At 40.2% G+C, this 27,142-nt stretch overlaps 1 protein-coding gene across 1 annotated transcript in view; it reads left to right on the top strand.

Annotated features, from left to right (window-relative positions):
- Window positions 1-2,531: 2,531 nt before the first annotated feature.
- The window catches only part of LOC133633810 (uncharacterized), a 36,010-nt gene continuing 11,399 nt past the window's right edge, over window positions 2,532-27,142 (top strand). The window contains exons 1-26 of the mRNA XM_062026528.1: window positions 2,532-2,643; window positions 5,465-5,601; window positions 5,680-5,788; window positions 5,873-5,963; window positions 7,397-7,547; window positions 7,610-7,700; window positions 7,779-7,904; window positions 8,265-8,327; window positions 8,397-8,510; window positions 8,586-8,741; window positions 15,380-15,433; window positions 15,508-15,734; window positions 15,799-15,878; window positions 15,958-16,038; window positions 16,119-16,193; window positions 16,314-16,418; window positions 16,560-16,662; window positions 17,845-17,905; window positions 18,065-18,291; window positions 19,463-19,542; window positions 23,707-23,793; window positions 23,876-23,953; window positions 24,034-24,138; window positions 26,509-26,611; window positions 26,734-26,803; window positions 26,887-27,113. Of these exons, the coding sequence (XP_061882512.1) occupies window positions 5,475-5,601; window positions 5,680-5,788; window positions 5,873-5,963; window positions 7,397-7,547; window positions 7,610-7,700; window positions 7,779-7,904; window positions 8,265-8,327; window positions 8,397-8,510; window positions 8,586-8,741; window positions 15,380-15,433; window positions 15,508-15,734; window positions 15,799-15,878; window positions 15,958-16,038; window positions 16,119-16,193; window positions 16,314-16,418; window positions 16,560-16,662; window positions 17,845-17,905; window positions 18,065-18,291; window positions 19,463-19,542; window positions 23,707-23,793; window positions 23,876-23,953; window positions 24,034-24,138; window positions 26,509-26,611; window positions 26,734-26,803; window positions 26,887-27,113 (2,791 nt within the window). The 5' untranslated portion in view covers window positions 2,532-2,643; window positions 5,465-5,474. The remainder of the gene's footprint in view (window positions 2,644-5,464; window positions 5,602-5,679; window positions 5,789-5,872; window positions 5,964-7,396; window positions 7,548-7,609; window positions 7,701-7,778; window positions 7,905-8,264; window positions 8,328-8,396; window positions 8,511-8,585; window positions 8,742-15,379; window positions 15,434-15,507; window positions 15,735-15,798; window positions 15,879-15,957; window positions 16,039-16,118; window positions 16,194-16,313; window positions 16,419-16,559; window positions 16,663-17,844; window positions 17,906-18,064; window positions 18,292-19,462; window positions 19,543-23,706; window positions 23,794-23,875; window positions 23,954-24,033; window positions 24,139-26,508; window positions 26,612-26,733; window positions 26,804-26,886; window positions 27,114-27,142) is intronic.

Raw genomic sequence — 27,142 nt, 5'->3', positions numbered from 1 at the left:
TGTATTGTTGTTTATGTTTTTTGTTTGTTCGTTTTAGGCCCTTCTTTAAAAAAAAAACAGCTACATTTTTTATATGGCAAACACAAAATATGCAACATTTTCCCAAAAAAATATCTCAAAGTGCAATATTTAATGTGACGTAATTGGAGCCTTGGATAGGTCAATAATTCATAATAACATTGATTTTGATTCATTATTATTTTTTAAAGAAAGAAACAGCCTGCATGGCAGCTTTGTGTTATTAGAGTAAACATTGCAACATTTTCTTGTTACATTTCACCTGTTTGGTCTTCCATACCACTTTTTATGTTTTTAATTTTTTTAATCGTATTTTAAAATGGGGCGTGGGGCCGTTAAAAAATGACATGCGGGCCGCAAATGGCCCCCGGGCCGCACTTTGGACACCCCTGGTATAGACACTGTCCATCTGATTGTCTAGTTAGCTAACATATAACACATCAACCAAATAGTGGAGAAAAGTAAAAAGGTGTTAAATATAATAAGGGCTTTGAGGGGTAAAGATTGGGGGGCTGATAGGCAGACATGGAAAGCAATATATATCACTTTAATTCGATCTGTTATTGATTATGGATGCATCATTTACCAATCTGCTTCAAAAACAAAAATGTCCTCTTTTCCCCAGACATGTCCTCTTTTGCGGCTGTCAGGGCGGAGTTTCTTAAATGCCTCAAATGTCCGGCATTTCGAGTTAGGCTTGCGTGTATTTTCAATGTACGTTCAGGGTTAAGAAGGGGTTAAAAACAAAACAAATTGGGAAGGTGTGCGCACGCAGCAGCATTGGTGAGGGAGGGGCGGAGACAGAGAGAGTGAGAGAGTTATGATAAACGCGCATGCGTCGCCAGGCTCTGCTTTTTATCCATAGATTTATCAGATTTAATTTTTTATTATCTATAGCAAGGGTGTCAAAAGTGTGCCCCGGAGGCCATTTGCGGCCCACAGCTAATGTTTTAAAGGCCCACGGCACATTCTAAAAATACTATTAAAATAAACAAAAACATAACAAAAGTGAAATAAAAAAGCTTAAAGGTGAAATGTAATTTAGAAAAAGTTGCAACGTTGACTAATAAAACAAAGCTGTTTTTTTTTTTCTTTCAAACTGTCATTGCTGTAAACATAATATTGAATCAAAATCAATGTTACTATGAATTATTGACCTATACAAGGTTCCGATTACTTCACATCAAATATTCCACTTTGAAAAATATTTTTGGTGAAAGATTTTGCATATTTTGTGTGTTTGCCATTAAAAACTTAGTTTTGTTTGACAAAAAAGGGCGGAAAACAAACAAACAAACAAACAACATAAAAAAACCTAAAACATTTTGAAATGAGGGATAGATGTGAAGTTGATGTAGACTCCAGAGATTTAAGCGTTAAATATAAAATGTATGTATGCCCTGGCACACCATTATCATCATTTCATGACCCAAGCAAAACACTTTTTACACTTTTATACTGAAATAAATACATCTACAACTTATTAAATAAAAACATAGAAAAAACTACCAGCAGTGGTAAAGTTTAGATCCATGAAGGAAAGAAGAAAGTGAATGAATGTTTATAACTGAATACATTTACATATGTATACACATTTGTTTTCTTTTTTCTTTTTAATGAATTAAGTAACGTTTATGACAACCTTTTTACAAAACACAATATAGAATGTGAGACGTAACAGGATAATGCATATATTTATAATTTTTTTTCAAAACGCTTACAAAAAAGTGGGACCCCAAACATTTACTGTGGGACCCCGTTTTGAAAATTCCTAGCGCCAACACTGCTGTCAACAGAGGAGAAAAAATGCTTTATTTAAATAAATATATTATTTATAAAACAAGTTTGAGTATCATTGGCAAATTTTCACCTAGTCCCGGCCTTGGCGTGCACGCATATATGTGTCCTCTTTTTGTGATTTCACAATATGGTCAGCCTGTAATATTACTAGAATGAGATTAGGACGTACATATCTAAATAGTTCATTGAAATTGATAGGGAAACATAATACAGGACTGTGTGACTATTGCCATCAGATAGAAAGTGCAGGACATGTTTTAATACCATCCATCCATCCATCTCCCTGAGATAATCCTAATACCCACTACAACTATGGGAAATACTAAGTATACTTTGACTTTCACAAAGTGTATAATTTTTTATTTTTTTTAAACATGCCTCAAAACAACAGCTACAAAAACAATGAAGACACACAACTTCAGTCCAGAGTATACTGGGGCCTACGTCCGTGTTTTACCGGATACGTACCGCTCCGTACAGCGGCGTTTTAAAAAGTCATTCATTTTACTTTTTGAAACCCGATACCGATCTTTTCCGATATTACATTTTTTAAAGCATTTATCGGCCGATAATATCGGACATCTCTAGTTATAAAGCATTATACACATATTTCAAAAACACTGGGTTAAATAAAAGAATATAGAGTAAGTAGGTGGCGGTAATGCACACCAGAAGGTTGCTTGCCAACCGCCTTTAAACAAAAGAAGAAGAAGAAGAAGAAGAAGAAAAAGAAAAAGAAAGCGGAAGTGTCCACAAAGCGAGAAGAAGAAAAAGCGGAAGCGCTTCGGTGCGTGGCGCGAAAAAGTTCGGAAGTCGACAACGTCAGTAAGTAAAGTTCTTTTGGTCGACATTGTCCTGAAGTAAATGACATGTTATTTTCAATTGGAATCACACTTATTACCTACAATGTGACAAAAAAATGTCTAATGTTCCCCGTGTGTCAATCATTTGTCGACCCCTCACCGAAGTGGCGTCAAGTACCTGGCAAGCTAGCCAAAGTAACGGTGGTAATAATTCACTTGTTTTATATAACAATTCACGTTGCAGTACATCACATAAATGTGGGAGGTAAGACTTTATTGAAATGTTTTTTTTTAAAGTTTAAATCATTTATTTAAATGATGCATGCATCTGTGTGAATTTTTTAAAATATAATTGGTTTACATGAAACAAGTATCATGACAATAAGCTATCCATACACTTGGGTAAACCGGAAACCATCCTATTTGGGTCCCAAATCAACCTTAAGAAAGTCAATGACTTCACTATAAAAGTGGGTGACATTGTTATCACCAGGAAAGATGAGGTCACCTACCTAGGTTCCATTCTAGAGGCTAATCTTTCCTGTGATAAAATGGCAACCAAGGTAATCAATAAGGTCAACCAACGAACAAGATTTCTCTACAGAATCTCCTCTCTGGTCAACAAAAGCACCATGAAGATTCTAGCGGGAACTCTCATTCAACCCTCTTTCGATTACGCATGCACCTCCTGGTACCCCAGCACCTCCAAAACCCCCAAATCTAGACTCCAAACATTCCAGAACAAGCTAGTCAGATTACTTCTAGACCTCCACCCCAGATCACACCTCACTCCTACCCACTTTTCCAAAGTGGGCTGGCTCAGGGTGGAGGACAGAGTAAAACAACTTGCACTGAGCCTAGTCTATAAAATCCGCTACACCTCCCTGATACCGAAGTACATGTCAAACTACTTCCTTAACGTAAATGACCGCCATAACCACAACACCAGAGGGAGCTCCACTGACCACGTTAAACCCAGATTCCGAACAAAGGTCTTAACTCATTCTGTTTCTACGCCACATCAATATGGAATGCACTCCCAACAGGTGTAAAAGAAAGGGCATCTCTATCCTCCTTCAAAACTGAACTAAAAGTACACCTCCAGGCAACTTCAACCCTAAACTAACACCCTCCCCGGATTGTTAATAATCAAATGTAAACAATCAAAGGTAGATACTTTTTCTTATGCTTGCTGATCTCTTTCTCTCTCTCCATGTCCACTTCTTGCTGTACATATCCTACCAAGTCAGACCTACATTGTTTCAATGTCCATTTCTCTGATGATACAATTGTTGATGACTGAAGTGTTGTTAACAACCAAACCTACCCCCTCCCCCTCCACATCCCACACCCCGGATTGTAAATAATGTAAATAATTCAATGTATATACCCTGATGATTATCTAGTGTGATGACTGTATTATGATGATAGTATATATCTGTATCATTAATCAATTTAAGTGGACCCCAACTTAAACAAGTTGAAAAACTTATTCGGGTGTTACCATTTGGTGGTCAATTGTACGGAATATGTACTTCACTGTGCAATCTACTAATAAAAGTCTCAATCAATCAATGTTCAGCAGCTGCTTCTGACAACACGTCAAACATGCTAACCCATTTGAAGCGTCACCACCGCATTCAAGCAGCTTCTCCTCGGCGAGTCAAGCAGGGCTTAAGCAATAACAAATGTTTTTATAGCAGCAGATTTAAGACCATATTGCGTTAACTAGATTTTGACCCACTTCTATGGTGGAAGAACAATAAGACCATATCCTCTTACTGCCAAGTTAGCCAGGCTGGGGGAGGAAAAGAAAAGTTAATCTGAGGCTGAGTTGACTTGAAACTGTTTGTTGCACTTTTTATATGTAGAAGAAAAGTTTTGTCATTTTATTTAATCTGAGCAACAACTTGAGGAAGTTTAATGTTGATTAACGTGGACCCCGACTTAAACAAGTTGAAAAACTTATTCGGGTGTTACCATTTAGTGGTCAGTTGTACGGAATATGTACTGTACTGTGCAATCTACTAATAAAAGTCTCAATCAATCAAACAAAAAAAAGCACTTTATATGTAGAAAGGTTTTATTAAGAAACCATTCTGAGCCTTATCTTATTTAGTTTTTATTTTATATATGTTGACCACATTAACCCTGGCAAGGGACTGTGTGTATATGTATGTTATGCCATTGTTTACAAATTTGGTAAATAAATAACCCAAAAACGTATATTTTGTTGTTTTCTTACTGCACCGAAAATGAACCGAACCGTGACCTCTAAACCGAGGTATGAACCGAATTTTTTTCAAACATGGCGGAAATGTACAAGATACTGCGGTAGTAAACCGTAGGGATGCAATGATATTCGCTATAATCCTGCACGGGACAGTCCGCCTTTAGTTTAAAAAAAAAAATCGTAATATTAATTGAGATCGGATGATATGTAAACATTAATCATGATCTTTTTTTTTTTGGGCCATATGGCCCAGCGCTACCTGCACTGCAACCTGATGATTTCCCCATTGTGGGAAGAACAAAGTCTATCCTATCCTATAAATGTGTAACTTGTATTAAAATAGGGATTCCAATGAACATTTTACTCACCGTAAATTTTTTGCTGGGGAGTTTTGTCGAGCGTAAACTTGCCAGATTTTGTCGAAGCTTTGTAGCATAAATACTTACCTAATCTGAAAGTTTTGATTTTCTGAATAAACTAGGATGCAATTGAAATCTGACAACAGCGGTCCGGTGGAGATCCAGCCGTACCGAGAAGAAGCAGAGCTTCACCCGTATGTCCTGTCACATGTTCCTGACAAGATGATGACGGGTCTCTTTTTTTTCCCCAGATTGTTTGTAATGTGCACAGTCGTGGATAATAGAGAAGTCATCATCATCCTCAGCGATGATGAAGATGACTTCCTGGAAATGTCCTCCGGCGAACCGTCAGTTCTCCTTATGGAAACGGAGGGCGTTCCCAGTAAGGGTAATTGACATCCCCACTGTGGTAATTTCTCTTGTATGCAGTTGGGTCACCAAGTAGTCTCAATTTCCTGTGTTGCAGACCTTACGCTGTCTCCCAGTAAGATAAACGAAGACTTGATCGTCACCTTTGCCCGTCCTGCTGAACTTTTACCGCACGCGCGCTACGACTGCCCCATACACCCTTTCACGTGAGGCCATTATCCTCACCGCACAGTAAAGTGAATACTTATTTGTTTATCCACTGCACACATCCTGTCTTCTTTCATCCTCAGAGCTTCAGACAACTGTGTGGCTCCTGTGTCCGGGAACCAGAACAAGTGCGAGCAGTGCTTCTGCTATATCTGTGACAAGCCGGCGTCGACGGTATGTGAGTGTAACAGTAGCTGTTCTGCGTTTTATGTCACATGTAGTGAGGCACACACAGGAGTTGAGTCGTGGAGGATTTATTCACCTTTTTTTGATAGGAACAAAAAGAATAGGGCGTCACACACAGTACACAGGATTTCTCTCCACAGCTCCAAGCGTCAGTGCTCACTCTAGCTCATGAATTCAATTATTTATGCTTACATGTGGAAATAATAATAATGATGATAAATAAAATAATAATAATACAAATAATAAAAGGCAAATAAAGCATAAAAGTCTCAAATTAATTAAATAAAAAACAATACCGTATTTTTCGGACTATAAGTCGCAGTTTTTTTTCATAGTTTGGCTGGGGGTGTGACTTATACTCAGGAGCGACTTATGTGTGAAATTATTAACACATTACTGTAAAATATCAAATAATATTATTTAGCTCATTCACGTAAGAGACTAGACGTATAAGATTTCATGGGATTTAGCGATTAGGAGTGACAGATTGTTTGGTAAACGTATAGCATGTTCTATGTGTTAGTTATTTGAATGACTCTTACCATATGTTACGTTAACATACGTTAAAATTTTTTTTTTTTTAGAAATGGTTACTGTTACGATATACTGTATGATGCAAATATGATTTTTTTTTATTTATGTAAAAAATAAATGAATGTATGGTTAACACTGTACACAACCATTCACATTGACATTCAGTATGTGCGTTTGCATTGAAGACAATTGAGTTTTCAATGAACCTAACATAAGTGCTTTTGTTGACAATGAATACAATTGCCTCTTCACTGGACTTGCAGTCATACTTGCCGACCTGTATATTGTAGCGTCTCAGAAGAGTTAGTGCTGCAAGGGGTTCTGGGTATTTGTTCTGTTGTGTTACGGTGCGGATGTTCTCCCGATATGTGTTTGTCATTCTTGTTTGGTGTGGGTTCACAGTGTGGCGCATATTTGTAACAGTGTTAAAGTTGTTTATACGGCAACCCTCAGTGTGACCTGTATGGCTGTTGATCAAGTATGCATTGCATTCACTTGTGTGTGTAAAAGCCGCATATATTATGTGACTGGGCCGGCACGCTGTTTGTATGGAGGAAAAGCGGACGCGACAACAGGTTGTAGAGGACGCTAAAGCCAGTGCCTTTAAGGCACGCCCCCAATATTGTTGTCCGGGTGGAAATCGGGAGAATGGTTGCCCCGAGAGATTTTCGGGAGGGGCACTGAAATTCGGGAGTCTCCCGGGAAAATCGGGAGGGTTGGCAAGTATGCTTGCAGTACGTGTTGCTGGAGCGGCCACAGGAACATCCATGGTTCTTTGCTGTGAAACCTGAACTAAAAGTTTTGTTGACTTTGCTTTTTGCTGACAGTGTTAATTGGTGCAGTGTTTATGCCTAGCTTGTGTTTTGGGACTTGTGTGTGTTTTACAGTGTGAAAAGTGGCAACTGAGCCAAGCGTGCCACTGCAACAGCCACAAGAAGAGCGACGTCTGGAACGGCCTCCGAAACTGCTTGCTGCTGGGCCAACTGGAGGCCTTCAAGTTCACCCTGTCTGAAATTGACTGCAAACTCCGACATGCAGGTACCCCTCTACTTCCCAAAGTTCACCGGTGTGTCCTTCATGTCACCGAATGCCTCCAACAGAGACGCTGTTGCGGAGCTTCAAAGTCCAGCTTAAAGACAAATACAAGGTGTACCTTCAGGGCAAGCTTGCGGGCGATGGCCTCGTACAAGAGTGAGTGACACCTTTTTACGCTCACCCACTGTGTAACTCAGTACATTTAGACAGGACCTTGGCTCTTTTTCCTTCCAGCTACAACCCCGTGTACGAGTGTGTGTCAGCGTTCTTGAAGGTAGCGGACAATCAAGACGACAGAGTTGCGGCCGTCATGAGGCTGGGAGCAGCGGAGTTGTTTATTCCACACCTACAACTTGCGCGGTAAAAAAGCACGCGCATCCATCTGAGATCCAATACTTTAAATTGACACCTTCAGAGAGGTATTTATTGAAGTGTGTCACTGTACTCGTGACTCGTACAGTTTCTAATACTTGACCTCATTAAGCTAAATGAAAAGATCCATTAATTAAGAAACTGTTCTTGCACTGGATATTTTTCCATATACCTAATAAATTGGTGTGTGGATTAACGTTCCACCCTACAAAATAATATAAGTATGTATTTATGAGTCCTGCTGATATCGTAGCGGTATCTTATCAGAACTGAAATAATTGTATTGGGACGCTCCCCCACCGCAGTGTGATCAAAAACATTTCTTGATTATTCCCATTGTCTATGCAGGCCTTCCTCTTGTAAGCAATCCTTCGCTAGCATCACCAACACCAAAGAGCAGCTAATGCAAAGGTAGTGAACCGTCTTGTGTGGCACTCTTAAACATATGTACTCATCCAAGTGTGTGTGTGTCGCTCTCAGGGTGGTATCGTCGGTGCGGAAGCAGATGGTGATGGCTGATTTCGCACCAGGTTTCTGCCAGAAACTGGAAGATTTTTACAGAAAGTTGCATCTCCCACCTGAGCTGAGGAACAGGTGTGTCTCTCCGTTTCTCCACTTTCACACCTCTCAGATTTGTGTGTAACGGCACTGCAACTGTGCGTGTTGCAGCCTGAGTGTGCGTCCTTGGGACGACATCCTGCTAGTATCCGTGTTGAAGGGACAAAACGTGCAGGGAGTGCGCACCAACAGAGGCAAGAAGGACTCCCTGTTGGAGGACATGGATGTGATTCTACTGAGGGTGGAACGACTCCTGCAAGAGAACAGGTACTCTGGAGTTCAGCTATCGCAGACTCAATGTGTGCATACAGTAAATGCTCCATTATTCGACTCATTCACCAAGAGGAAGGAGCATTGATTGGAAGCAGGTGATACAGTATTTGAAGAGAGGGTTTTGAGTTTCTTAAACATTGAAACTCATAACAAACATTTTAAAGCACCTGCAGAGCTGGATAATTTGAATGATTGTGGCTTACAGTTCAACTTTGAATTGAAAATCTCAGAAAATGTAAGGTTTAAAAGACTAAGGATGATCAGGATTATTACAAATTTGGGCTTGCAAGTTATAAATTAATATCACAGATTAATTTCACTTTTGAAGTTAGTTGCTGACAAGAATGGACTTTTACACCATATTCTAATTTTGAGTTTAACCTGTAAAAGAGTTAAAATCTGGGTTCAGGAAAACATGCACCTTTTTTTTTTGACTACAATTGAACAATCACCTACTGAAAATGCAAACTTTTGACCACAAATTTAGTCGCTGCTCGGTGACATTCATCTAGTGCAGGGGTCGGCAACCTTTACCACTCAAAGAGCCATTTTGGCAAGTTTCACACATTAAAGAAAGTAATGGGAGCCACAAAAATGTTTTTAAAATTTAAAATGAAAAACACCGCATACAAAGCTTACATGCTTTGTGCTATGTTAACCAGGGGTCTCAGACACACGCACCGGCACGCACTATAATGTGGGAATTGGATGTTAGTGCAGCCCGCGAGTTTTGGATGAATGTCGCTTGCGTCACACTTGCCAACCTCTCATTTTTCCCGGGAGACTCCCGAATATCAGAGCGTGATGACACTGCATTTGGCGCCCTCTACAGTCTGCCCAATCAGTGTACCTGCTCGGCCACAAGTGGAATGCAGCTTTAGCTTGCTCACGTAAGAGACAGCAAGGCTACTAACTCAGCAGCCACACATCTTACACTGACGGTACCAATACCCAGAATCCCATGCAGCCCTAACTCTTCCGCTCAACCAACCACGAAGGGGGGGGGGGGGGTGTTGATGTGTGGGGGGATTTGGTGGTAGCGGGGTGTATAATGTAGACCGGAAGAGTTAGGACTGCATGGGATTCTGGGTAATGGTTGTGTTGTGTTTATGTTGTGTTACAGTGGGATGTTCTCCAGAAATGTGTTTTTCATTCTTTTTTGGTGTGGGTTCACAGTGTGGCGCATATTTGTAACGTAACAATGTTGAAGTTGTTTGATACGGCTACCGTCAGTGTAAGCTGTGTGGCTGATGAGTAACTATGCTTTGCTGTCTCCTGTGTGAGCAAGTAATAACAACATACAACATGTGGCTGGCCTGGCATGCTGTAAGTAAATGCTATAGAGGACAATTACTGCAGTGCAATTAGGGCACGCCCTTTATATAGTAATTAGAGTGTTAATAGGATTATTTTTCCCTGGGAGTAGTCTATGAGAGACACTGACATCCATAAGTCGCCTGGGAAAATCGAGGGGGTCGGCATGCATGTAGCTGAGCCGCATCAGAGTGGTCAAGGAGCCGCATGCGGCTCCGGAGCCGCGGGTTGCCGACCCCTGATCTAGTGGCAGATGTGAACTGGGGCTGCCCGCCTTGGAGCCAGTCCGAATCTGTTTCTCGTCATGCTCATCTATAAATAAGAAGGCATTTATTTCCATTAAAAAAGTAAAAGTGCTAAAATGAGAGGCGGCGTTGGTACCTGTTGTATTCAGATGACTTTCTCGCGTTACTGCTGCTGGGATTAAATAGGCGCGGTTAAAAACGCAACTTTCATTTACAATTATTGCATGCTGTGTGTTCAAATCTTTCAGCATATTGCTCGCATTGCCTCCTCTTGATGAACTAGCTGCCTTTTAATTTTTACAAGTAGCGCTGTTGCAATCTTTTCTTGTAAAATGTGGTCAACTGTGGAGCGTTTGTTGCGCCCGGGCTCCGCCATTTTGAGATCAGACGTCACTACGCAACGTCATCCCCACCCAGAAGGATCAATAAGAGAACCGTTTGAATGAATGCCGAGCAATTCCAAGGAATTGACACACTGGGAGCCGGTTCTGAACAAGAACCGTTTTTTCGATTCCCATCCCTAATCCAGCCCCTCAGCGACCCTGAATGAATATACTTTCTTGGCAGAAGAAATATGTTGTGGCCCGACCTTGCGCTGTGGGGTCTCTGTTGGCGTTTGGGCTTGCTGGCGGGCTGGCGCTGGCTGGTCTCCGTGATCCTGTTGGCGTGTGGTTGCTGGTCGCGTTTTTTTTGATCGCTTTGATTTCATTGGGTGGTGCTGGCTGTCTGGGGGTGTTGTGGCTGCTGTTTCTGCTGCCGTTTGTTTGTGGTGTGGGCGCCCGTGGCTGCTGGGTCTAGTGCAGGGAGGTGGCTGACTGGTGGCAGCGCGCTCGCGTGGTGGTTGTCGGGGCTGACAAACTGTTTATATGTAGGTATGTATGTATATATATATGTGTATGTGTGTGTATGTATATGTTTATGTATATAGATATGTATGTATATTTCTGGGGGTACGTTCTGGGCCTGCCTGTCGGGTGGGGGTCGGCGCCTCAGGCTACTGCATCCGGACTGCGTGTCTGGAGCTCCTGGGTCCCACCGTCCATCCCTTCCGGGTGCCTGTCTTGGTTGGGGCCTGCTGGGTCTGGTCCCTGCGTGTACTGTGGTAGTTTGGTGCTGCAGGGTATTCCGAAGTGCTGCGAGTCGGCCAGTTGTTGGGGTAGCGACCTTGTGTGTCAGCATGTCTGTGATCTTCTTTTAATTTTTTTTATTTATTTTTTTAAATAGATTTATTTATTTATTCTTATTTTTTAATGTATTTTATTAATATTATTATTATTATTATTATTTATTTATTTATTTTATTTATTTATTTATTTTCCCCTACCTCAGGGGGGGACTCGGCGGGGCGGTTGCTGGTTGTTCCATCTCCATCGTTGGGGTCCCTGCGGGTGGGGTGGGTGGTTCCCGTGGCCCCGTGCTGGGTGGTCCTGTGGCGGCCGGCTTGGGTGGGGTGGCCGTGGGCTGGCCTCGCCGGGCTCTCCGGGGGTGGGGGGCGGCTCATGGGGGCCCGGTTGCCTGTGGGGCGGGGGAGGTCTTCCCGTCCGGTTGCGGGGGGTCTCCGGGCCCCTCGGGCGGGGCGTCCCGCCTTTCTGTCCGTGTGGGGTGTGGTCTCTCGCTGGCTTGGGGTCTGGCTGCCCCCTGCTTTTCTCGTGCCTTGTCCTCTGCCGGGTGCATCTGTCTGCGGCCTGCTGCTGGCCCTTGTGGGCGGCGCGGTGGGCCAGGCTCTGGGGTTCCTGTCGCTGTCCGGCTTGGCTGCGTGGGGGCTGTGGTCCCTGGTTCCCTGGGCACCACACCTACTGTTTATGGGATGGGCTCTCGGGGAGGCTGGGGCCGTACTCTGGCTCCCGCACACACTGGGAGTCAAATGTATTGTACATGCAAATTCACATATACTCACATACATACATACACACATACATAGGTACCTACGCTCCCACATACATATACAAATACAGTACATATTTACACACTCAAAGTTCGTACATCCACACGCACACTCATTATACAAACATACTGTATACACATACGGTACATATACATTCACTGTAAAAACATACATATACCGGTACACATACTGTACATATACACTCACTGTACAAACACACACATACACATACTGTACATATACATTCACTGTACAAACACACATACTGTATACGCATACTGTACATATGCATTCACTGTACAAACACACACATACACATTCTATACATATACATTCACTGTACAAACACACATATACACATACATTCACTGTACAAGCACACATATACACATACTGTACATATACAAGTACATATGCACACATAAGCTCATGCACATAATCACGTTTCATCAAACATATATTAACGTTGTTGCCCTAGGGTAAACTGGGTATAAGACATGGCACACTGACAAAGCTTAACCTATTGTTACTATAACAATCTACAAGGTTAATGTAGGTTGCTTCTCTTTCTTCCCCTCCATTTTTCTGCATTCTTTCGAATCTCAAGTTATCATTACGTATTTGTATTGTTGCATTTGAACAATTGTATTGTTGATAATAAAGGTAAAGTGTTGGTATTGTTTATTATCAATAGCACTATTTCTATTGGTATTCATATTGCTCCATTTTTAGTGTAATAATGCTCATTATCATTTCTGTATTATTTTTTATTTTATTTTGCTTATATTTGCTTATTTGCTATTACTTTTACCATCATATTTTTACATGTCGTATTTGCTGATGTTGCTCTGTTGTTGTGTTTGCTGTTGTTGTTTTTGTCTCTCTGTCTAATCCCCCTCTTGTCCCCACAATTCCCCCCTCCGTCTTAGTTTTTTTCTCTTTCTATCCCCTCCTGCTCCGGCCCGGCTGCACCAAATGATAATATCAATACATTTAATAAAGTCAAAATACAAATAAGGCAACAAGAGAAGTATCCTACACTTCTCTTTTGTAAAGTAAATCTGAACAGCCGATATGGGCATCTACATCAACTATATGATTTGCCTGAGATGCTGGGCAGGACATAAAAAAAAAATATATATATTGTATAATAATGTGCTTTTTTTATTTGAGTATTTAAATATATTTAACTTATTCAGTCTTAATTTGTAAAGTTTAAGTGTTGTTTTGTAATGACAGAGAAAAACGTATGTTAATGCGAGGTCACGCAAATTCACTTCCTGTTGACATTCTTTGGAGTATCAATCCATTGCTGTGCTAAGACAGCACAGCCTGTAGGTGCACAATTGAATATCATAGTTGCTCAGACAGTAATGTGTTTATATTGGGGGATGTCATTTTTTTTTTTTTAATGGAGAAAGATGTTAATGTCTCTTGTATTGATATTATTTAAGCTAGCGACCGCTAGCTTGCACCCTCAATAAATGAGCAGGTACCTTCTTGTTGTACAATACTAAGACTTTCAAAGTATACAGAATAGCGCCACTTATCGCTAGCTGGCAACTAGAGCGCTATTCGCTAGCTATCTTAAATGCTAAGATTAATACAATACAGTATAATTATTTATTCATGTCTTTCTTTCAAACTTGCAAGGCACAGTGAGAAGGGTGGCCATGGCGCTGCCATTTATAAACCAATGTTAATGTGCATTTAAAGATGCTCAAGTTTGTGAAAATGCAGGTGGAATGAAAAAAAAAAGAAGTAATCAACAAAAAGGTTCCCACACCCCTGCAGTACATTTGGGGTGACAGACCTCTGATTTAGAACAATGTCTCTTAACCTTTTTAATCTTCGGGCCCAAACTTCCCAGTACAGAGAGGGTTGGGGCCCACCGAAATACTGAATTAGTAATCTTACTCTAGATTTTAATCGTGTTCAATTACTATATCTAACCATACTTGGAATTCATCAAATAATAACCTTTTCAAGTGATATAAAACCATAATCAGCCTTAGACTTAGACAGACTTTAATGATACACTAGGGAAATTGTTCCTCATAGTATCTCAGTTGCAAAAGATGGAAAGGATAAGGATGGAAAGGATAATGCACACAAGGGCAAAAAAAGAGGGCTAAAACAAAGTAGATGAAAAATGTACCACAGTAGCAATATGAAATATAATATAATATATCAGTATATATTTTATACTGTATATAAAATATGTAAATATTACATATATATTATATACCGTATTTTTCGGACTATAAGTCGCAGTTTTTTTTATAGTTTGTCCGGGGGTGCGACTTATACTCAGGAGCGACTTATGTGTGAAATTATTAACACATTACCGTAAAATATCAAATATTATTTAGCTCATTCATGTAAGAGACTAGACGTATAAGATTTCATGGGATTTAGCGATTAGGAGTGACAGATTGTTTGGTAAACGTATAGCATGTTCTATATGTTATAGTTATTTGAATGACTCTTACCATAATATGTTACGTTAACATACCAGGCACGTTCTCAGTTGGTTATTTATGCGTCATATAACGTACACTTATTCAGCCTGTTGTTCACTATTCTTTATTTATTTTAAATTGCCTTTCAAATGTCTACTTGGTGTTGGATTTTATCAAATAAATTTCCCCAAAAAATGCGACTTATACTCCAGTGCGACTTATGTTTTTTTCCTTCTTTATTATGCATTTTCGGCAGGTGCGACTTATACTCCAGAGCGACTTATACTCCGAAAAATACGGTATATATTATGTTTGCCAGACCTAAGCATGTCAAACAAGGCTTAGGTCCGGCGGATTACAGAAATAAAATTAATAGCAGGTTGGAGAGGCTCCAGCCATCCCTGCATCCTCTGAGAGGGACAAGCGGTAGAAAAATGGATGGATGGATGATATAATTGAATATATTGCAAAAGAAGGGAGTCATAGAAAAATATGAAAAATACATTTACATATAATTATGCCTTTTGGTGAGAGTTTGCACCAATTACATCATAATTTTTGAGCTTAGGAAACCTTTCTCCGTTAATTTTGGTCCATACTTCTTCTGATTCTTCTGCATTTTCCACTGCAGCCCACAGCAGGAAAAGTGATGTTTTTTGGCGGCCCCCTAGGGCGCGCTCTCAATTACCACCTTATTTAAGATATGTGCGCATCACTTATCGGCAGGTTCAGAGAGTTGAGCCGCTACCTTCGAGCCGTCCAGACCGATCAGCCCAAACCGTAAGTGCGATGTTGCTTCCAAACACCACATGGCGGCGCCTTGTTGACCCCCCACTTGTCTGTTGCCTACACAGCTTCCTGCTGCTGAAGGACCTCATCCCTTTCTTCATGTGCTTGGAGGGCGACTTCTCGGCGGTGCTCACGCCTGTCTTCCTGCTAGTGAATGGGCCCGCCTCGCGCCTCACGCCACAGATCTTCCAGTGGTACCTCCGCATGTTCAGCACGGCGATGGCGCCCAAGTGGACCATCAGCCAGACGTGCGAGCTCTGCCCGTTTATGGACGTGTGGAGTCCAATCAAAGGTCAGGGAAGTTTCGCTGTCACCTCCCTGATGTAGTCTTCCAAAAGTTGACCCCTCTGATTTAGGTGCGCAGCCACTGTCATGTTTGGAACTGGTCCGCTTTGCACTCAAGGTGCATCGATGCTGCCCAGCTGTCCTCATGAATGTGAGTCTGCACCTTACCTATCACATGATTCGAGTTTGATCACCTTTACATATTTTAAGAAATTTGCATGTTCACGCAGTCTGAATGTTGGATCCATTTGCTTCAAATTGTCTGTGGGGCAGTCACCAGTCATCCAGAACCCAGTCTGGGGTTCCTGAAAGTAGGTTTTTCCTCTACAGTTACTTTTATTCACTTGAGCATCTGCTTCATTTTGGTCTCCTTTCCGTCCTTTTCATCCAGGAAGCTGTCCATGTTGTGAATTCCATCATGGATGAGTCCGGCAACAATGTACAGATACCGCCTAACTTTGTGTCGGTACGAACATGACATCCCAGCTGTAGGATACCTTTCAGTTAAAGTTGATCTCATAAGACAAAGTAAGTGTGTGTGTGTGTGTGTGTGTGTGTGTGTGTGTGTGTGTGTGTGTGAGTGCAGCAGTACCAGGATCAGGCCATGTTGCTGCTGGTCACCGGGGCATTGGCTCGAGTTATCGACTCCCCCGACCTGAATCCAGTCATTCCCATTCTGTGCACCTGTAAGGTTAGTCTAAACACGTCTTAGACTCTGTTGTACTAGTAAGCATTTTGCCCCTATGGAGGTTTCACAAAGTGCATCATGAGACCGTTGAAAGTTCTGTCTAAAGAGTTTGTGGTAAGCTGTGATCTGATGTTTGTATGGCAGAAAAACCAGTGGGCTCTCCGCTGGCTATGGAGTACCCTGCTGCCCATCAATAGCCACAATGTAGTCATCGCGAAGATCTATTATGAGCTGATAACCCTCAGAGGTAGGATAGTACACACTGCATGCATATTATTGTGTATTATATGGCATTTTTAACATTATGGCCACAGGAATACAGATCTAAAATATCTTCTTTCCTATTTTATTTTCTAAATCTTGTATAAGCATGCTTTTATTTCATTTCAATAAAACTTAACTATGAATAGGTGTTCACTGCCAGAATTGTGTGCAGACAAGGGATGGGTACTGAATTTAGTACTTCAAAAGGCACTGACCAAATTCCATTGGTTCTACCGGGTACCGATTCTCGTAAATCAAACTATGCCATATCCTGCTACCTTTGTTGCACGTGATGTCATGTCCAATTGCAGACTAAACACTGGCTCAGGGTCAGGGTAACAATCACTCGAGCAGCACTCAGGGCGACTCAGCCAAACTCCCTAATAAGTAATGTTGCGATTTTAATTGACAATAAAGCAAGTATGCTTAAACACTCAAATGTAAAGTAAGGCTGCACTCTTCCAAAATGCGCTAGATTGATGCTAATTTATTAATTTATCCAATTATAATTGGATTTGCCATAGACAGGCTACTATTAGCGATTTTAACCCCTCCAAATTTGGTAATTACAACTAGGATGAAACAATCAGACTGCTGGTGTATAATAAGTACAATAGTACACACACTTTGTAGGGCACTACATAACACATTCAGCTTCATAAAATAAGCTACTTTCTAGTTAGAAAACATACCATAGCTAGCCAATACAGTACTGTAAGTGCAACTGCATTGCAAATGACTGAAATGTAATATAAAACAAGATGTAACAACTGGACAACACAGTTATTCGGATCAGCTAATAACATTTATTAACACACACAAAAGTACCAAAAATTGGTACCGTGGAGTACCGGTATCGATTCCCATACATCAGGAATTGGTACCGTATCGGTTTAAATGTGGTCAGTGCCCATCCCTAGTGCAGACTAAGGGGCATGGCGCAAAATCAAATTACTACTGGATATGCAGCTTGTGTAAGAGCTTAAAAAAACCAAGGGCAACTTGACCACATGATGGAGAATGCCACGCAACTGAACCGTTATTAGTACCAGTGTTACATTGCGTTGGGGTGGCCTTTAGTATATACAGTATTGTTAAACCAAATGGCTTCAGAAATCACAAAAGGTTATTTTATGCCTGACAGATGTCTCTTCGCTCTTTGCAGTAAACACTAAAAAGCGTGTTCCTGACAAGCCTCTGTTTCCTGCCGCCAAGGACTGGGACCAGTAAGTGCTGTTGTGTCCTGGTGACAATTATAGCAGGTGGCTATGTGTTTAAAGCTGGTCACGACTTGTAGTCCAACCTTACTGCATGACCTCTACAAAAAAAATCAGAACCCCTTTGTTCCACATGCCCATGCCAGCATTTGCTGCATTTCATTCTAGCTGCCTGCAGTTGACCGACCTCCTCCCTTTGATCTTGGCCTTTGAAGGCGACTTCCCCGCAGCGCTCAACAATTTATTCCCGCCAGGGAATGGACCCGTTTTACGCCTCACACCGCACACCTTCCAGTTTTACCTCCAAATGTTCAAAACGGCAAATGCACCCATGTTGGCCTGGTCGCATAGGTTCGAGCTCTGCACAGTCAAAGGCCAGTGGCATCCGATCAGAGGTCAGGACAGCTTTTATTGTGACCTCATTAGGGGTGTAACGGTACACAAAAATTTCGGTTCGGTACGTACCTCGGTTTAGAGGTCACTGTTCGGTTCATTTTCGGTACAGTAAGAAAGCAACAAAATATACATTTTTTGGTTATTTATTTACCAAATTTGTAAACAATGGCTTTATCCTTTTAACATTGGGAACACTATAATAATTCTGCCCACTTTAATCAACATTAAACTGCCTCAAGTTGTTGCTCAGATGAAATAAAATGACAAAGCTTTTCTTCTACATATAAAAAGTGCAACATTAAACAGTTTCAAGTCAACTCATGCTGCTTATTTTATTACAGCATTTGGGAAGCCTGTAGTTGATTTTTATTATGTAAATGTTATATTTTTATCAACATGTAATAGCAGGGACCCTGCCATTCAAAACTAGGCTGCTACTTTACTAATGATTAATGTAACTATAGCTGAACAAATAGTACAATAGCAATAGGAGAGACTATTCATCCCTGAACACCATGGATTTCATGTAGGCTTTATGATGCAGTTACATTATTATATCAACTATCAGAGACAGAAACTCTTCATTTAACATAATGTCCTTTTTTGCTGCTTCAACACAACTCAATAAACACAGAAAAAGGTCAAGTTAAATAACAGAGAGGGCTTTGCTGTCCGTAACACACACACACCGCAAAATGAGCTAACGTTACACTAAAAGCTAATTAGCCTTCACCTCAAGCCAGGACTGCGAGCGAGCTGAGCTGCAGTTTAAGTTTCTAGAACGTCAACGGGCTCATAGTGATGTTACTAGTATTTGACTGGGAGGTGTTTATTATAATTCGGGGAGAGTCTGCTGCCTGATGCTCACCTGCTAAACACCTATCTGCTCGACGCCGAAGCACTGACGACATGCGCTCTGAATACGCACTGCTGATTGGCTGTTACCGCTCTGTATGTAACCAATCAGATGGTTGTGTGGGTGGGACAATGCTGGGTGCTGAGACAGAGGCAGAAGAAGCAAAGCAGCTTGTTAAGACTTTAGCTTAGAAACTCGTTCGGTACACCTCCAAACCGAAACCCCCGTACCGAAACGGTTCAATACAAATACACGTACCGTTACACCCCTAGACTTCATGCTTCTTCAAAAAAAATAACCTCTCTTTGGTACAGGAGCGGTGCCGCTGACAAATTTGGAATTGGTCCGCTTTGCAGTCATGGTGCATAGATGCAGACAGGTTGTCCACTTGGATGTAAGTATGGAACTTACCGATATGTGACTTATAATAGAACACCTTACTTACTGTTAATACATTGTAATGATCACCTAATGCTGTGGTTCTCAAACTTTTTTTCACCGAGTACTACCTCAGCAAAAACCTGGCTCTCCAAGTATCACCACAATGACAAACATTAAATTACAGTAGCGTAGTAGGCCTCAGTATTCATTAAAACAAGGCAGAAGTTTTATTTTACAGGTATATTTAATGTTTTTAGCCACTGTAACACACACAATTTCGACAGTAACACTGTTTGAATATGTATTCAAGTGATTCTTTGGAGTGGGCAGCACGGAGGAACAGGGCTTAGTGCATGTGCCTCACAATACGAAGGTCCTGGGTTCAATCCTGGGCTCGTGATCATCTGTGTGGAGTTTGCAAGTTACTGTTGCGGGTACTCCTGCTTCCTCCCACCTCCAAAACATGCACCTGGGGATATGTTGAATGGCAACACTAAATTGGCCCTAGTGTGTGAATGTTGTCTGTCTAACTGTGTTAGCCCTGTGATGAGGTGGTGCCATCCGCCCGATTGCAGCTGAGATAGACTCCAGCACCCCCCGCGACCCTAAACGAGACAAGCGGTAGAAAATGGATGGATGGATGGAGTCTTTGGAGTACCATTGGATGAATCCCGCATACTACTAGTGGCAGAGTGTATATAGAGAGTATGAACAACTCAATGAGAGGCGCATGTTTGTTACCTAGGACGTGTGCATGCAATTGAGTCGTTCAGACGAAATCAACCAAAATAATACGTTTAAATATAGTTCTAAATGTACTCCAGCTCATAAACTTACAATTAAACACGCCTTAACTTTGTCAAAGTAGTATGTACTGTATAATAATTATTCAGGGGCAATTTTGCTGCCGTTTTTGATGCACTCCACCGCTATATTCATGCATGTTTAGTGACCACCAGCTTTCTAACACGCCCCCGCCGGCGAAATGTGTGTCAGAAAACACACGGCAACCAAAAATAAACGTATTACCCTCATTTTGCCAAAAGCCTCATTATTTTTGGACCAACAATTACGGAGAAATTATGACTTTTAGTTCAATTAGGCCCGAGAAAACATGGCGGCGGCGACTACATGGACTTTGCTTTGAAAATGTTCCCTCTGAGTTAACGGAGCCGATCGCTTCGTTTCACTTCATTTCAATCGCTTCTACTTCCGTGGCGTCTCGGTGTGCAATGCTGTTGGAGGAGAAAAATATTTGATGTTGCAGTTTGATTTTGAACGTGCAACTAGCGTCTGTCCGTCAGCTGCTGGGGCTGAGAGTTACCATGCAGCAGAGGATGTCGGTAACGTTGTCAAAACTTGTTTATAAAGTCTTTAGTTTGACTGGGAGTCACTCGTCCTTTAATTTAACTGCTAACTTTGTCAGTGTTCCAATAACATCAACACTAGCTAAAATGTTTAGTAATCTCATCGAATTGAACACAGGCTGAGTTGTCGGTGAGGCACAAAGATTGTGTATTAAATGTGGGAGTTATCACTCCTGTTTATTTTTGTTAATCAAACTGTTGCACTGAACCACATGGTGTTGTTGGAGAAGAACAAAGCTTGATTATTAGACTTTATCTTCATTAGCCAAACTGGTTTGTGTTTTATATTGATATCAAAAAGTAAACACCATGTTTTTTACATTACTTGTGTTTTTTCATTCCACAAAGTAATTGCTTTAATAATCATTCATGTGACACAGCATTTTGTTAGTTTTATGGTGTATAATTAATACCTATACGATAGATTTCTGCCCATACTCTCAATGGATCTGTCCCGATGTACATGTACACATTTTACAACATGTAAATGTATGTACATAACTTAAAAAATACCTCTATGAAAATGTAAAAATAGAGGCTGGGTAGGGCAGTCAGGCCAGAAACTTGAGGGTTCCAAGTTCGCTCCCCTACCGGAAGACACTTCACCTTTGCCCCCAGTGCCGCTAACACTATATATATATATATATATATATATATATATATATATATATATATATATATATATATATATATATATATATATATATATATATAGCTGGACGAAGTGGCTGGGGAGAGAGAAGTCTGGGCTTCCCTGCTTAGGCTGCTGCCCCCGCGACCCGACCTCGGATAAGCGGAAGAAGATGGATGGATTTTAATCGATTAGTTGTTGCAGCACTAATATATATGTATGTATATACAGTGGGGCAAAAAAGTATTTAGTCAGCCACCCATTGATTGTCAATGGGTGGCTGACTAAATACTTTTTTGCCCCTATGTATGTATGTATGTATGTATGTATGTATGTATGTATATATATATATATACTATGTATGTATGTATGTATGTATGTGTATATATATATATATATACTATGTATGTATGTATGTATGTATGTGTATATATATATATATATACTATGTATGTATGTATGTATGTATATATATATATACTATGTATATATACTATGTATATATATATATATATTTATATATATATATATATATATATATATATATATATATCTATATATATATATATATATATATATATATATATATACAAGTGTTTCCCATAAACTGCCAAGATACCTGTGGCTATGGCGTGGTCATGACATCGAGTAATTTGCATAATTTACTACAATGATATGATTTTCTCTAAAAAGGCTCAAAAAATGTATACTTACTAATTAATAACAGTTTTGTTTTAAACGTCCGTCCATCCATCCATTTTACATGATAATTACAACACTTTATGTACATATTTATATACAGATTTGAACAATAAGTTATTCACTGAAATATATTTATTAATTGTGGTTCTTACAAAAATATATCTTATTAAATATAAAAGCTAAAATGTCTCTTAAAGCTCTGCCCCTTTAATTAGTGCATACTAAATAATTTAACTTTAGCCTACTACTACAACCATATTATTTACCAGCAACATAAAGTGAAACAAAGGCAGAGGTGTCCTGCCACAGTCAGTAACAAATAAACAGAAAACAGTAGTGGTCAAATACAAATAAGGCAACAAGAGAAGTATCCTACACTTCTCTTTTGTAAAGTAAATCTGAACAGCCTATATGGGCATCTACATCAACTATATGATTTGCCTGAGAAGCTGGACAGGACAAAAAAACAAACAAAAACATTTTTTATTTTTTTTTATTTTTTTTAATTTATTTGTGGCGGACGTAATTCTTTCGTGGCGGGCCGCCACAAATAAATGAATGTGGGAAACACTGATATACATGTGTGTGTGTGTGTGTGTATATATGCTGTATGTATATATATATATATATATATATATATATATATATATATATATATATACATATGTGTATATATATATATATATATATATATATATATATATATATATATATATATATATATATATATATATATATATATATATATATATATATATATACATATGTGTATATATATTGCCGTGGCATGTCATGGCTTCCTGATTTCATTATCACCATATTGCCTTGAATACTGAACCAATGCTGCTTTTTACTGAAATACTTATTAGTTTATTTTGAATTATTGGTGACACACGCAGAAAAGGTGCAATATTGAAGCAAGCTTTTGTCAGGCAAAGTGTATTAATTCACTGTTAGAGTGTGATATACCAAGCTTCCCATGTGTATGTATGCTTGCTTACTTCACACAAGAAACTGCTGTGCAAGGTAACTGTTCCGGGCGAACCTTAATTTCTCATATTTTTCTCCTTTTTGGGTTGCAGGAAACGTATCTAATTGTTTTCCTGCATTTTTGCGAGTGGCACTCCCCATGCCGCCAAACAGGGCATGTTTACACGGCCAACACTCTTATGTATAATGAGAAAGTGCAGTGTCTGTATTTAACATAGCGCCCTGTGTGAAACCAGGTTGTCCATACTTTCTGACTAGTGCAGGGGTCCCCAAACTCAGCCGCCAGCGTCCAAAATTTGGCCCGCGGGAAGTCCCAAGTTAAAAAATAAAATAAAAATAATAATTAAAAAAAAAAAGTATTTGTATTTTTTTTAATCTGTCCACAGCGTTTGGGGATCCCTGGACTAGTGGGACACGTACCACAGTTTGAGAATCCCTCACTTATTGAGTATTACCTCCTGAAGATGGTTATCTTTTCTTCATCCAGTCAGAGTCCTGGACCCATTTGCTCAAAACCGCGAGCACAACTATAAAAAGCAGCTTTTTTGAAGAACCCAGTCCGGAGTTCCTGCATGTAAGTCTTTAGAAAATCCTGTAAACCTGTGTGAAACACTCTTTTTCTTCTAATTTAGCTTTATCTGCTTCTTAACAACCAGGAAGCTGTCCACTCTGTCAATTCCATTCTGTTGACTGAATCCAACTACAACATGGAAGTCCCACCTTACTTTGTGTCGGTACGAACAGGACCATCCTACATGGAGAATCCCTGTCAGCGTGCAGCGTACAATCATTTGTGTTCATGTGTGATTTGCAGCTGTTTCCAGATCAGGCCACATTACTGCTGACCGTTGGGGCCCTTAGTCAGATAATCCTCCATCTTGATCTGAGTCCTGTCATCCCCATTCTGTGCACATTTCAGGTTGGTCCAAATGTCTTACTCCATTACACAACGAAGATACTTTAGTGATTTCCAACACGTATTGAAGTGGTTCATCTATAGCATGGGTATCCATCGTCCAATTTGAGCTCGCAGCTTCAGAGTTCCCACGTGTACTGGAACACCTGGGAAATGATTAACAAATTTTCCACTCATGAAAAACATAAGCAGGTTTTTTGCGGGTCATTAAAAGCATTAAGAGGCATGTAATGGATGTTGTGAAATTGAAGGCCTTAAACTGATAGTCAATAGGTCGTAATTAGTAGTGATGTAACAGTATTTAAGATACTGCGGTATTTCGGTATCTAAATAACAATAAAACCGTAAATTACATCTCCCAAAATTCTCTGCGTAGCACGAGTGGGTGAGGTCTGTGTGTGGAAGGTTGTGAAGGAGAGAGAGGATTGTTTTTTCGGACATTTCCTGAAGTTTGCATTAAAAATAATTCCATAACTTTTTGAGTTATGTTGCTGAAAGACCCTTGAGACAACACAACCTCTTATATTGCGTATACTGCAAGTCAAAGTCGCGGCCTTTCCCTGAAGGGTTTCCAAGACGACACATAAAGCCAGTCAGAAGTTGTGACGTTTTAATGCACTTTTTTTCTTTTCAATAACATTGAATCAACTCTTGGTTTAAAAGGATTTGTTATCCATGTTATAAGTAGGAACTGCGCCAGGCGGCAGAGTGGACAAAAAAAAATGTTTGGTGATGCTGCACTGCGGGAAACGCAAGAAATATAAGACGCTACGTGATAAACCTATTTGATGCCAGCGAGGCTACGCGTCAATTTGTGAGGTATTTACATTATTAAACGTTAAATTGTCAGATAACCTTTTTGAGAATCAGCATTTTCCAAAGTGATATACAGCAGACACTGAAGTTGAAAGACACTAACGTGAACATTGTTTTACATTTGCTTCACTGGATGTTTAGATTGTCAGTTTAAAGACAGTTAACTGAAAGTATATATAAAACATGTACATATAATTGTTTTTAGTAATATCATTAGAACATTTAAGCATTATGTTTGTGTTCAATTACAGTATGTGTGTTTACCTTTAACATTGTTTCAACTTTATTTTCCACACTAACATTTTTAAGACTTCTTTTGGGGAAGCGGGGGTACAAATATACCGCAAAAATATCGTACCGTGAGATTTGACACTGTTACACCCCGAGTAATTGGTAATTGAACGATAAAGGAAAATAAACTTAAATTATTTTTCCGGCATTGATAAATTACTCCATATGTTTCTTTTCTTTGTCTCTGGCTTTCAAAAGAAGTCTTAATTTATTGCATCGCTCTCAGCACCGAACAGAGTGAAGCCTCTTGTCAATCAACCACACTCTTTGTTTTCGGTATGAGCAGGCGGCACCGCTGGCTTACACACACAAGATACACTGACACCGCTTCACTATTTGCGACTCACTAGTGAGAAGCACTGCTAAGTAACAAAAGTTTGGAGGAAAAAAGATGATTGATTACAAAGCCAAATGTCCCTGTGTGGGAATATTTAATCTTCACACTGAATAAGCAACAACACGAACAAATGCCGTGATGGCTTTGGCCAAAAAAAAAAAAGCCATCCCCACCCAGTTTTTCCAATCGAGGAAAACAGCTAATTTAATTGATTTAAATCGCTGGCACTAATTTAGGATACGAGTGTTGAGTGTTTTAAAGTTACGAGCTAGGTCATGAAACTGATTGAGCTCTGAGCCTGAGGTGCCACTGAATTAAAATACTGCGTATGTGCACATAAAGGTGTGGATTAGGGATTTGTGTTCTTTCATTTTCATTCAAAAATAAAAAGTAATTGCAAAGAGTCAGATATGCACAGAAACCACAGGAAGAGCCCTCCACCCTCCCAAAACGAGTAAATTAGGCAGTGAAAACCTGAACAATTATGTTTATTTGAACCAGTGGCATTTATTTCCAGTGCTGGCACAAATGAATATTATTTGTCATGGCTGCATTAGCTTTAAAGCTATCAATCTGCCAATTTGACTTAATTTTGTATCTTTTAAACAAATCAAACACAATCAAAGGGCCTTGAACGGGCTCTAAGAAAATGTCAGGGAAAGCAAAAAAACCTGAGCTTTATTGGATCTCAGCACTGTTAGAAAATTAGTTACTTATCAAAAATATACATTATGAGATAATTTTGCTGTAGTTTTTGTCACATGTGGATTAGCATATATTGACCTACATTGGCTTGGTCTTGGCATTGGTATCAGATTGGGCCCCAGCATCCTTAAATTTTTCTGAGACACGTTTGGACAACCCTGGATGTTTTCTTTTTTTAAGCACATACTTTATTTTCAACATGCTGTTTGATGTTTTTATGACAGAACAACATTTGGGCTCTCAACTGGTTCTGGAACAGGCTGTTACCCAAAAACCATAAAATCTGCCTTGTCAAGAAGATCTACCGGGAGCTGGAAAACTGTTCGGGTGTGATTCCAATTATTTTCTCCAGTCACGTTGACTAATTTCAGTCATTGTGACAAAATCTGGCAGACACGTTTATTAAATTAGCGTCATGGCTCCCATCTTGTCTTTGTTCACTCATTTAGTAAAGAACACCTTAATGTGTCTTCAGTCCACCAGACGAGTTCTGTTTCCTGCTGCTGAGAACTGGGACCTGTAAGTTCTGTCTTGCCCTTGTAGGTTTTTTTTTTTTTTTTTAGCTGCATTAGGTGTTGTTGATGCCAGTTTTCTTTTTCTAGCAACTTTCAGCTGGGGCACCTCCTCCCTCTCCTCCTCTGCTTGGAGGGCCAGTTAACCCCGGCAATGCTGAGCTTCTACTCGTCTGAGACGGGTCCCTTCTTGAACCTCAGGCCCCACGTCTTCGAGGTCTACCTGCGTATGTTCAGCACCTGCACTGCCCCGAAGCTGACCGTCAGCCAGACGGGGGAGCTCTGCTTTTTTAACAAGCCTTGGGAGCCGATCGCAGGTCAGCAAAGGTTCAGCGTTGGGTCGCTC

Source organism: Entelurus aequoreus, linkage group LG18 (assembly GCF_033978785.1).
Source record: "Entelurus aequoreus isolate RoL-2023_Sb linkage group LG18, RoL_Eaeq_v1.1, whole genome shotgun sequence".
In the NCBI taxonomy this organism is placed as follows: domain Eukaryota; kingdom Metazoa; phylum Chordata; class Actinopteri; order Syngnathiformes; family Syngnathidae; genus Entelurus; species Entelurus aequoreus.
This window is presented reverse-complemented; position numbering and strand designations above follow the sequence as displayed.